General features: G+C 36.2%; 1 protein-coding gene across 2 annotated transcripts in view; it reads right to left on the reverse strand.

The window, feature by feature from the left end:
* LOC149081715 (uncharacterized) overlaps positions 1-13,528 on the reverse strand; it is an 89,213-nt gene that overhangs the window by 52,933 nt on the left and 22,752 nt on the right. The window contains exon 1 of one of the 2 annotated variants that reach the window (XM_089237131.1): positions 9,582-9,637. The exons of the other annotated variant lie outside the window; for it this stretch is intronic. Within the exon in view, the coding sequence (XP_089093257.1) occupies positions 9,582-9,631 (50 nt within the window). The 5' untranslated portion in view covers positions 9,632-9,637. Of the gene's footprint in view, positions 1-9,581; positions 9,638-13,528 lie in introns of those variants that run through there. 2 annotated transcript variants of the gene reach the window in all.

Below are 13,528 nucleotides of genomic sequence, written 5' to 3' on the forward strand. Positions count from 1 at the left end.
ATTCCATATTTCAAGCCGGGTTTTCCTAGGAAAAGGTTTTCTACGTTGCGTGCAGCGTGAAATCGCTGATTGGTTAAAAACATGAAATTCACATTTTTTAACCAATCAGTGTTTTCACGCTGCACACGGTGCAGGTAACCTGCTCCTAGGAAAACCCGGCTTAAGAATTTTTTTTATCAGAGAGAAAGAAATTCTGTCTAACAATCCTTTTCTTATGAATGATGGTCTTGCAGGCTGCCAAACCTATATTTAGTTCGGTAAGCATTATTATAGTAATAATTATATGTGATGACTTTTTTTCTTAATTAAAACAAACAACAAATTACAAGATACAAATGCAAAATGTAACTACAATATACAAGCACAAACATAAATTACACGACAACGACACAAGATACACACATCTATTACATACACTATGTAGCCCCAAGGGACGGTACGGTCCTTCCAGCAGGCTTATATGATTTTTATCATTGATTTTTTTCCCTTTCAGCAACAGCTATTTTATATATATTAGATGTATTTTACTATATTTATATATTTTTAACATGCATTGGACAATAACTGATTTCAAATCACTGCATTTATATTTGTGTTTTTGATCATGTAAAAGATATTATATTCTGTACTTCTATTACTATAATTATGTGATTATTAGTGTAAATCAGTGATTCCCAACGTAGGCGTTAACACCCCCCCCCCCGGGGGCGATGGAATGTTCCAGGGGGTGGTAGAAGCTACGGATTTAACATAGGATCCTACGGGGTAGATTGCGTTGGGGGGGCGATGGGGGACAAAAAAGGTTGGGAAACTATGTTGTAAATGAAGTTCATTATTTTTTGGAGAATGTAACACAAATTGGGCATAGACCGTAGTTATGGGAAGTGGCGTATTTACAGGGACACTTAGCGGACCATAGCCCAGGGCGGCAAATTTGAGGAATGAGTTTCCAAGAAAAATTAATAGAGTAGGAGAAGGGCCTCAAAATTTGTATAACCCTAAATAAATTCGCCTCAGCCGAGAAAGTACGGGACTAGGTCAGTCAGTGAGCAAAAGAGTGACCTGGAAAGTTTGCAAACACGTGAGTAAGCAAAAGAGAGACCTACAGAGTTTGCAAGCACGTGAGTAAGCAAAAGAGAGACCTACAGAGTTTGCAAGCACATGAGTGAGCAAAAGAGTGACCTAGAAAATTTTAAGCACGTGACTGAGCAAAAGAATGGCCTGGAAAGTTTGCAAGCACGTAAGTGAGTAAAGAGTGACTTAGGAAGTTTGCAAGCACGTAAGTGAGTAAAGAGTGACTTAGGAAGTTTGCAAGCACGAGCAAAAGAGTGACCTGGAACGTGTGCAACCATGTGAATGCCTAAATAGTGACTTAGAAACACAGCTGTATTTTCATGTGGGTAATAGCACAGGGCGGCGAATTCGAGGAAAGGTTAATAAAGCAAATAGACTAGAATGGGAGAAAGGCGGCAAAATTCGTTTATCCCACAGGCAGCCAAACCGTAAATGCGATGCGGCTCTAGTTATGGGTGGATTGAAAATGTCCAAAATATTTAGAACACCCTGTGGGTCGCTTGAAACCAGCCCTGCCTTGTGAACAATCCTTTTTCCGTGTATGCAAACTGTGAACAAGATCTGACTTTTCGTACTGCAGTTCAAGACAAAATTGGCAAGAAATTTTCTGTGCAAATGTGAGAAAATAGGACACTTGAAGGGTAAAAATAAAAGCTTCCCTCCAAAGCGGAAGCTTCTATTGTCCAGATTTTAGAAAGACTCACATCGTCCATCATAATCATTTCTGTTCGTCTTTCCTCATCGAAATCGAGGATCTATTGTAAGTTGAATGAAGGTTGCCTTTTTCTTTCTTGAACGAAAGCAATGGAATAATCTGAATTCCAAATCTCACATGTCTGGATGAGAGAAAAGAAAATAGCTTTTTCTCTTCTCTATTCACTCACAATCACTTGAACATTTCCGATCCATTATCATGTAAATCAAGGAAGAATCCGCAAAATGAAGAGAATTTGACAGAAAAGTGAAAAATAATGATTTTGTGTCGCATTTTGGTCAATCATCAATAATCACGACACAGTCATTGGCCGTGTTCGTATAAATTCCATATAAACTTTCTGCCGTTAGATGCAACGAAAACATATGATATGAAGCATATTACATTTTACAGATGCCAAGTGATTCATATGTAACGGGGATTGAATAAATCAAATTTAATAGAGATTGAATAAATCAAATTTAACAGGGATTGAATAAATCAAATTTAACAGGGATTGTGAATAAATCAAATTTAACAGGGATTGTGAATAAATCAAATTTAACAGGGATTGTGTGAATAAATCAAATTTAACAGGGATGAAATGACTCACATTTAAGGGGGTTGGTGCACGCAAATTTTTCAAAAAAATGTTACTTATCTAACAAAAAACTTAGTTTTGAAGAAAAATCATTTTAGTAAGAGAAAAACATTAGCATGTGTAATGCCTGCCAGCAATTTTTATTGAAATATTTTAAAAACATTTTTAGTACAGTATAACAAAAACGTTAACGCAGTTATATGCAGAAAATTTCATAGTGTTTAAAAAGTGAAAAATTGGAAAATGTGTTTTTTGGAAAATTTGCGAGCACCCCAACCCCCTTAACAGAGATTAAATAACACATTTACCAGGGATGATATGATAAACTGACACCCCGCAAACGAATAAAATCCTCCGGCACCAAAATTTCTTCCATAGATTCAATTTCATATTCCCCCGCTTAATATAATAATTTCAACGACTTTTCCCCCACTTAATCTAATATTACGCTTCACACGTCAACCACTATATACACAATGTTTTTATTGAATGTGAAAACTGAAAATTTTTACTTTTCATTAGGAGAAAGTTAGCTCCCTCCATTGGCTCACCAGAGAACAAAAATAAAATAATTAAATGTACGTATTGAAGACAACTCATATATACAAGCTATCTACTCTCAAATGTATTTATCTTAACTTAATAACATATATTTTCCATTATTCCAAATGTTTCATTCAATATAAACATTATGATGGTTGATGTGTATTGAAAGTTGACGTGTGTAGAGTAATGTTCGTTTAAGCGATGGAAAGGTTGTTGAAATCTATATATATAAAATTTATTGTCTGCGTGTATGTGTATGTTCTCTATACAAATTTACAATTTTTAATCGATCGTCACCAAATTTTTCATATGTACCAAACGGGACCCGACTTCAACAATAGGCTACTTTAAAAGTTTGTCAGACTGGGCAAATGCTCCAAATAAGCAAAAAACTGTCGGGCAACAATGGTTTTGGGCCTCAAAAATCACTTTCGAAATGCTTACTTTGGTTCTCTAGCAATGCATTTCAGACATTCATACGTCTTTACAATGGTTTGTTACTTCGTTAATCCTATCAGTATATATATTGTATTTTGTCACTTTTTCAATATAGCTGTTATATTATATTAAGCGGGGAACTTCAACATTGTCTCTATGGGAGAAATCTTGGTGCCAGAGGATTTTATACTTTAACCGGGTCGACTGTATAAATTTGACATTTATTTCTTTAATGTATATATATTTTCGTCAAATATTCGTTTATATTGGTAAATGTTTACATTTTCCGAAATAGAGATCATCATCGGAACTTTTACTACTTTGCTCTGGTGAAATCCAACATTTACCGGGAAAACCTAGGATACTTAAAAAACTTAACGAAAAACTTTACTGTGCATCATCATTTATTACCGTATTACACCATCATTAATTAATCATGTATTTAAATGGGTTTTTTTTTAATTGTCTATCCAACTTTTTCCTTATTAAAAATATCTATCGGTGAATCGTTGTGCAAAAAATGTTTCGCATTTAATGAAATTTGAGATAAGGGGCCATTCAAGTATTACGTAAGCAGATTTTCAGCCATTTTTGACCCACCCCCTTGTCAGCAAAAGTCAGCAAATCCGAACCCCCCCCCCCGATGCTGACGTAATACTTGAATGACCTCTAATGTACAACTGAAAAAATAATTATATATGATGCAGAACTTTTAATAAGTAATGGATAATCCACAAATAAATAAATTCTGGATTTATCAGTAAAAAGAACGAAACCACATATTGCGGGCTTTGGCCAACTTTTATGGCAAATGCGTCTGACACTCTACATTCTCTAAATAAATTTCAATTTCGTAGGGATTCGTATCATGCATTTCTATCACCATTACGATCTTCCAAAAAAAAAAAAAGGCAATGATAGATAAGAAATAGATCTATATAGAAAATTGAATATTTCCATTGGTATAACATTTGGATCTACACAAAAAATTTGAAAATATACCATGCGTATATTTCTATTCTAAAAAAACAATTTTTACAATCGGGAAAAATTGTCACACTTTTAACGGTCATTTTTCTTCTCGTCACATATTTTGAGGAAGTGTTTACTTAATGTTGAGGTTCAAATACTAAACATAAGGAACACTGTGTGTGTTTTAGCACCATTTTTAGAAAGGGGGAAAACAACGAAGGTCCCATAATAACCATCTACGTGATCGAGAAACTAATGAGAATTCTTCAAAGAACTTTTAACCGAAAAACTCATAACCATTGGTTATAAATATTTCTCTCTCTCTCTCTCTCTTTTCTGCTGTTTTTTCTTCTCCCATAACTCTTAAGAAGAGTTTTTCTCTTTTATAAAAGATTGGAGAAAAAAGAAAGAAGTCAAAATAACCCATTCATTCCGGTGATTTTCTTGGCTCGTTGAACCATAACCACTTCGAAGACAGCAATTGCCGTAAAAGACAAAAAAAAAAAAATACACGTGGTAATGAACCAGCTGAGAAATAAAACGCCCTTAACATGTCAAATATCAGGACCGAATTTTTCCGTGTGATGATATGTGACTAAGGATTATTATAATATTTTATCCTTTCCGTATCATTAATTTCCGCCATTAACGAAGGATGGAAAAAAAACCCATTGGCACTAGATTTTAAAACAAAAATAGCGTGACTGTGACAAAAAATAATAGTGACACCTATTGCACTTTAAAAAAAAAAGTGATAATAAACTTCCGAAAATTGCCTGTGTAAGTAAGTATTGGGAAAACGTTTAGCGTTGTTTTTTTCGGGCTGGAATGTATACCAGTGAATTCCGTGTCAATCATTGCCTAGAAACGATTATGCCAGTTGTTTTCCGAAAATTATTTCCCCTATAATTATATAATGGCTTATATTGCGTAGACACTTACTTTGAAAATAGTAGTTTAAAATAATTTTCTCTATTGCTTTCATGCTGGAAATTTCGATGAAACTCTAGAAGTTTTGATGCTTATAAAAGGGGTGCGGTAGCCCAGGTCGATAAGATACTCGCCTACCAAAGGATGTTCAGAGGTGTCGCGAGTTCGATACCCGGTTCGTCCTCTTGTCAGAAAACTTTCCTGACACAGGGATACAACAGAAACGGTGACATGATCCGAAGAAAAAATTGCTACCGCAGGGAGTCCCCCCATCGAGGGATTAGCGCACACCAGCCTCTCGATGATTATAAAAAACAAGTCCGCCGTTCGGAATCGGCGATAAATTGTAGGTCCCGATCTAAAAAATTAGCCCACGTGTTCAGAAAATGACCGTGGTGTGACAAAAATGATCAAATGATCGAGCTTATAAAATGAGTTCTTGTTCCTGGTTCGAATTATCGGGGTCGGTCATTTTGTGGTCCTCTACAATATGCATATTTCACGGTCGCCCTTTCCGTCCGCGGGGCTCGCTGTGGGAAAATAGCTTTGCGTGGTGTCAATGAAGAAAAAGGTAACTCTGCGCCTGGGGCATCAAACACGTTTATCCTCTCCTGGTTGTGACTCCGCAGAAAGGGGTCCCCGAGTAAGAAGAAAAAATATTTCACTAATTACAATAATTTCGAACTCTACCATCGCACATAGTGGTGGTCGTCTGAAGTTGGTTTTATGTGGTTCCCAACTTCGAGGTGTGAATGCGAGCCGATCTCGTTAAAAAGTCTCGCCACAGAGAGCAACAGGCCTACAACAAGACAACAATTCAATCATTACATTTCACTCATAGTTAGAAAAATTGATGGCAGATGGAAGCATTACATACAACAAGCATTTCACAGAAATAGACTTCACGTCAGGTTCGTTACACATACACAAACATCCCAACATGTACCAATTCGTTAGAAATTCCGCAGAAGGATATGTACGAGGTGCATGTATGCTTCAGTAGTCTCTAGTATTAGAGGTCGAATGCTGCGACTCGGTGTGATTGCACCATTCGTATTTGCCGAGATCCGGCCCTGTGCATCGTACGTGTACACCCAGCACACCAGTGTCATCGGAAAAAATATATAAACTCCCAATGTTCTAATATAAATGCCCTGATTGTGAACCCCGTGAAGGTAGGGTTACCAGACGTCCTCCTTTTTTTATATCATTTCACGCGTCCTCCTACAATTCACTGAATTCGCCTTTTTGTTCTCCGTTTTCATATTTCTGATTATTTTCCTTCACCCTCCCCCACTTCGACACATATATCTTCATTAACATGAGTGGTTTTTTTTTCATCGATAAATAGCCGTCGAAATTCCCAGTTTTAGTCGGGAAAAATTATTTTTGTGGCTATTGTTTTCGGTCAGAATAGTGACGCCATCTGTCGTGAAAATTGAGGGAAAATGAAATCACTGATGGTGTGCGCAAGTGTCTTTCTTATGACCCTACGGGGAGGGGGTTCCAAATCTTACGTAGATAGTGACCTTACTCTTACTTTGAAGATCAAATGTGCAAAATTTCATCAAGATCGGAATAAAACTGTAGATTTGTATGAATTGCAAACACACGAACAAACAAACAAATGAACACACTCTTCTATATAGATATCTTATCCTCAACACAAGATGGGGAATAGTATTTTAGGTAAAGAGGAGCCAAGGTAAAAGTTTCCATCAAATTACGAGAAACTCCATCGGATTTTGATCGTGCAGAAGGCCACCAATTCAACGCCTTCAAACTCATCAGGTCACGAGGACCTCTTCCAATCCGGAAAAGTCTCCACCAAACACCGCGAATACAAATATTTCCGTATCAACTGCATAGTACCACGATTATATTACCTACAGGCATAGGGCCCAGAAGGCCATTAAGCTATAATCAAACCGAGATAATAAGTCTTATTTCGCGGGATAATTTGGGTATTCCAGAAAGAATATTTCCAACTACGCTCTGTAATCGTCGGGCCAACGGTATATTTATTTCAGCCCTACCTACGGTTAAAAATGAACTAAAATATTTAGTAATTAAACCTAATATTTTTATCCTCATTCTGAAAGAAAAAGTTACACGCTATGGAGAAGAAAAAAAACACCATTCACTACAGAAGAAAAAAAAAAAAAGAGGTAATAAGATAATAGAGATACAGTGTTGTATTTTCAGTGGCCGTGAAGCTCAATGGATATGTTGGCAGTATCACGTATTGGATGTTATTTTGAAATCTCCCGGTGAAATCGTTACGATTCGTTGCGGTCTCGGAAGAGTATATTGGGAAGAGTAAGTAATAAGATATAAGAAAGAGAGACCTGAGCCCGAGACTTCGCCAAGGTCGATAATATGATGATGATACATTCCAAGATGAAAGAACCAGAAACCAGTCATGCAGACTATAATATTAATCCCTCCAACCGTAAATATAATGAGGCGAGATCACTATTTCTGTTTCTTTTTTCACTGTTCAACTACCTTTAAACAATAAAAAAAAAAAAAGGAACTCCTCCGCGAGTCTTAAATTCCTCAGTCATATAATTCTGTAATAAGAAGAGGTTCGGGTTTGATGACAGGAAGTGTTTTGTGCCCATGCCGGAACGATGCCGGAAGCGGCATCTTCTCGGTAGGTTAGTGAAAGGTAATTTGCATAATTGGAAATTATAATTGCATTAATTGCAATATACAGTGATACCTCGGCTGACGAAAATAATTCGTTGAGGGAACACATTCGTTAGCCGAAACGGGATTTCCCATACGTTTCTATGAAAACCCGTTTAATTCGTTCCAGAAACCACCTAAATTTAAAATCTCAAATATCAAGAAGTGCTATAAGAAAAAAAACAAAACTGACGGAACTCTAAAATGAACAGTTTCAAAATTGGACGAGTGAGGATTTACAAGAAGGATGAGGTACTGAAGATATCTCAAGCACATAACCTACACCAGCTTTGGTTCACTCAAGCTGGTGTTGACACAACCTAGTCGAGTTCGTAGTTGTTCTCCCATCTACTTAAAATTTGGTCAGCTCATTTCTGTGTCTGACACAGTAAACCCTGTCAGTTTAGCCACCTATGGAATCAACCTTAATCCTATTACATAGTGTGTGTCCCCTTCACACTTCAACAAATAGATCTTAAATAGAGAAGTGTTCAACACTTCTCTATCTTGGACGGGATATTAATGAAACCATAGATGTCCAACTTAAGTTTTATTGTAAACGTGGAAGAAATAGATAAACTGCTAGAATGTCCCGACTATTCAGTTTGATGCTAAGGGTCTTGCAATGAAAGAACGCATATTCTGAATTAATGGGCTTTTTTCCTAATGCATTTTCTGTTAGCTGAATCTTTCATTCTGCATGAAACGGTCGTGGAATCCGCTCATTCGATATAAAACCGTTCAACTAATCTGATTCAGAAATTTAGCACCTATAACATGTATGTAAATATGAGAGAGTAAAACTTCTCTTTTGCGCATACCGGACGGGACAAAAAAAATTCATCCGTAAAAGAGGGGTGGCCGTTAATCAGGGATTTAAAATATATATTGTTATTATACAACTGGAAATTATGATTTGGCCCAAAAAGAGGGGTGTCCGTTAAGAGGAGTTTTACTGAAATATAATATTGATAGTTGACGTGATTGTTGAATGATACAACAAGCAATTATTTGAGATTTTTACTGGATTTTAAATGTACAAAAAATAATAATAATAACAACAATAAAGTAATTAAATGCGTATAGTAATACACAGAAAAATAACAAGTTCACAATAAGCGTTTCCCTCCAAAATCTTTATACTGTACAATACATGACCCCCTCATCATTAAAGCTGAATATCTGCCACTCTTTGATTTGAGATATCTTGAATGAAATTAGTTAGATTATCTCTACTGGCAGACAAGAATATCGTTAAATTACTTCTGATTCATGAGATCGAATACTGTAATCGATTAGTATATATAATCGAATCTTTCGAAATACAACAGCACCGTATCCGCAGTGCAAACCGCAAATTCCCAGCTGGCATACACTGATAACGAAAAACGACCAGCTCGCTTCACAATAAGGTCATAAACAACTTAAATTTACATAAAAATGTCAGTTTTCAACCGCAATTTTTTTTCCCCCGAAACGTTTCTAAAAAATATTTTCACATACGTTCTGCATTGTTACATTTTCCTTCGCACTGCTCATAATGAAACCGCAAAGCATATCCTTCAAACACCAATTCCGCAGATGTATTCAATATAAATACGAATTCAATCATCACGAAAGGATAATTATAATTACCATAAGTATCCACCCTCGATGTCGACACCAGAATATGTAGTTCCAAGCATCGTTAAGATACCAATGAGACTTTCAGAATAAGCAGAAGCTGAATCATAGCTCGTAATAACAACGCGTCACAAGCGCCACAAAAAATCAAAAACAACCCATATAGAAGAATAAATAAAAAACTAACGAGTAATCAATTTCATCAGCTTACCTAGTAGTATTTTGCAACCATTCACTGGAAGCCAAAAAAAGTAAATAAAAAAAGTGACAATATTCACAAAAGATTACGCAAAAGGGCCGAGGCAAAGCCGCCTGTCACTAAATAAATACCGAATGTAATCAAATTTCTTAGCGATACAAAAATGAAATGAAAGCCCGTCAGGAACAATTCATCAGGGAATTCACAATGAATAATAATAATAATAATAATCTAAGGAATAACCGAATAATAATTTATAGTAAAATTATGAGAGAGATGTATGAAAACAAGAAAGAAACATTTTCTCCAAGGTGAGCAGGAAGAGACCTTGACTCTTGAATTGAAGCCCCCGTCGCTAGGCTTCGAATAGGGATGTGCGATAGATGATGTCCAAATAAATGAGATAAATGTGTGTACAAGAATACGATGAGTCGATGTTGCAACATGTTTCTATCGGCATTTTTATTTTTATTTTATCAGCACTGTTTGCGGCCTTCAATGTGTTGTAAAATCTACCGAAAAGAAGACATATTTTTTCCTTTCAATGTGTATTAATAGCGTTTGTACGTATCTTTCGATTTCTTTTCATTACATTACATTATCCTTCTCATTCATAAATTTACTTGCATATGTGTGGGGTGGTTGTTACATGAAGAATGGTGGTTGTTACATGGTTGCACATGAAGAATAGCTAAATTTATTACTGTCTTATTGACTTCTTATTGAGATAGACCACGATGCAAACAAATTGCTGTAGGAAACGTGACCATCGTCCCAGTGGTGGTCGGCCGAAGTTGTTTTCTGAGGTTCACAATTTCGAGGCGCAAATGCGAGCCGATCTCCGAGGTAAAAAGTCTCGCCACAGCGAGCAACAAGCTTACAACGGTGCAATTTGATTACACTTCAGTCATGGTTAGAAAAATTGATGGTAGATGGTACCACAAGCACTACACAGAAATGAACTTAACGTTAGGTTCATAACACGTGCACACACATTCCGGCATGTACCAATTCGTTAGAAATCCTATAGAGGAATGTGCACCAGGTGCGTGTGCGGTTGAGTAGTAGTAGTAGTAGTGTTGGAAGAGTCATTTTGTCCATTGAATCATCATCATAATCCGAAACTACCTACGAAAATTAATAAATGAGGGACTGAAGACGCCTTGTGAAATTAAACAGCTCGTCATTCAGTTTTTATAGAAGGTAATCAAAAAACATCATAGAAGGTAAATGAACCTTATATAAATTCATTTTAAGTTTCCTAAAGTCAGGGCATGGGCAGTGATACGGGGGGGGGGGGGAGTCTTGCCCCTCCTAGCCCTAGGACTCCTCTCCCTTATTCAAAAACTAATAGATATGGATTCGTATCCTTCCTAACTTAGGCTCTTTTACAGGAATAAGAACCACGAAATCAAACATGTATTGTAACCGTTTCCTCATTCACTATATGCTATAGCTCATCGTTATCCAGAGATATATCTATTCGAGGAAAAAACAACTTATGATGATATTCTAGTTTTTAGGATGTTAGAAGCATTTTATGCATGGATATCTCTCCTAAAAAAATTAAATTTCACAGTCCTAAAGTGTTTTCTGGATTTTATATAAGGATTTATAGGATTCTATTTTCTAAACAGGAATTAAATTTTTTGAAAATTAAATTCAATTTGTTAAATAAATTCAATTTCTGGCATAAAATGAATTAATTGAACCGAAAGTTACTTCCGAATGTACAGCTTACAAGTATTTTTCAAAAACCAGTCAAGGCTTTAATCTTTCAATATTGCAGAATTAACATGAGCAAATGGCCTATTTTTGTTGAAAAAGTGCATATTGTTCAGGATAATGTCTTTCACAATCACTCGAGATGGCAAAGCACAAAGTAGTTTTAAGGACACACAGATTTATTTTACAGAACAGTTATTTATATGTATTCACAAGTAGTGATTTGACAACACGCTAAACAGAGCCTCTGACATATACGGCAGAGCAAAACTCTCTCTCTCTCTCTCTCACTCAATTTTTCGACAACTCTAAATTCCATTTTGGCGGTGCTTATAAGTAGGTGAAGAAAGGTTCCAGAAAGTTCTCCCATATTCTCGCGAGGTACGATCCTTACCTTTGATGTTATGACATCACCAAATCGTCGGAGCTGTCTCTAAATTTGCCATGTTTGTCGTCAATTTGGCGAGATTTACAGAGAAATGCGTTAATAACTATTTACAGGTGAAAGATGGCATAATAAATGATAAATAATGACTATAGTTTTTACACAATTTTCGTAAGAATATAATTACTCTGTACATAAAGATATAACATTAAGATTATTTATATCAAAAATAGAATATCACGCAGAACACAAGTCAAAACATAAATATTTTCATTTTTCCGCATATTTTCTCTGATTTGAAGAAGGAAAATACTCGAAACAAACGAATATATAAAATTGAATTAAAATTACTCGAAAACCGAAACTAAATTCAATTTGTTTTCCTTCTCGAATATATCCCAGAAATATTTCTAAGAATTAGTATTTGTTTTTTGGCCGATTGAACTCACCCTAAAAGTACTAAAACGTTAATCTCATGTATTTTTCATGGTTGGTATCATCCGCACAAACAAAAAATAGAATAAAACTTTCCCCGTGTATATATATATGGGTTTTTTTTTCCGTTCCAAAGTATTCAACGAATAACCGATTTGAATAAGTTATAATAATTTATAAGCGTTACCCGGTGTGTCAAATGTAGGCGAATCGTCACGGAATCTTTCACGATCGGAATAATTCCAGTCCCTTGAGTGTGTTTGGTGTATGTGAAGGGAAAAAACAGAACCATAACATTATTATTATTACTTTTTTTTTTGTACATTCCATGACAAGGACTTCCGTTTAACCCTCTCAAAAAACAAGCATCGTTCATGCGCACCGAAGGAATATAATATTTCCCGGAAAACAAACTTTTTTTTGAAACAATAAGAACTTGTTGTTTTCCAGACGTATTAATCCGTATCAAGGCTGTGAACTGACTGACTTGACAACACACACTCGTGTCGTATTTGATGATCAGTGTCAAGGAAAACGGATTCTAAGACGCTGATGTTTTTACTGGAAAATCGAAGGATATGTGATTTTTTTTTTAAATCTCCAATAAGTGAGTAAAGACTTCCGAATCAGAAGTAAAAATGGTACTGATAACCTAATTCGGGGATTCTTTAATTATCTAAGATAAGAAGCATTTTATTAGAGATGGATATGGCCTTAATATGATGAATGGTCCTGAGGTAGACTTGGTAGTGTTAAGTGCGGTTCACACGACAACCAAACTGCTGTAACTATTCTTAAATTAATCGTGGATTGATTCGGGTGGAATTCGAATATTGAATGGTTTAAAGCAATGTTTCCCAGACTTTTTTTTTTGTTCTCTTGGAAGGGGGAGGGTCTTCGGATAGCCTAAGCACTTCCACCTTGCCAAATTCTGATGCCTATGGCCCGTACTTAGTTGGAAGCTGCAACTATTTGCAAACTCATTTTCGAAAATCTTAGTTCCAGATATCATCATGTCACCCCACCATGGCCCCCACATCCTGGAGCGGGGCCCCTAGGCTGGGATCTTTTGCGGAGACCACGTTCAGACTTTTCACGGGCCCCTTCTGTAGTTAATTTATAGCATGAAAAAAGCAAAAAATGATGAGAACTGTTCCGGACCTCGGGACTAGAGCCCAGCAGCCCCTCCCTTTGTGAAGGCCATGGAGCCCACTA

This window comes from Pholcus phalangioides, unplaced genomic scaffold, assembly GCF_987345545.1.
Source record: "Pholcus phalangioides strain wild (caught in Gottingen) unplaced genomic scaffold, Ppha-v1.0 ptg000009l_1, whole genome shotgun sequence".
NCBI classification, from domain to species: Eukaryota; Metazoa; Arthropoda; class Arachnida; order Araneae; family Pholcidae; genus Pholcus; species Pholcus phalangioides.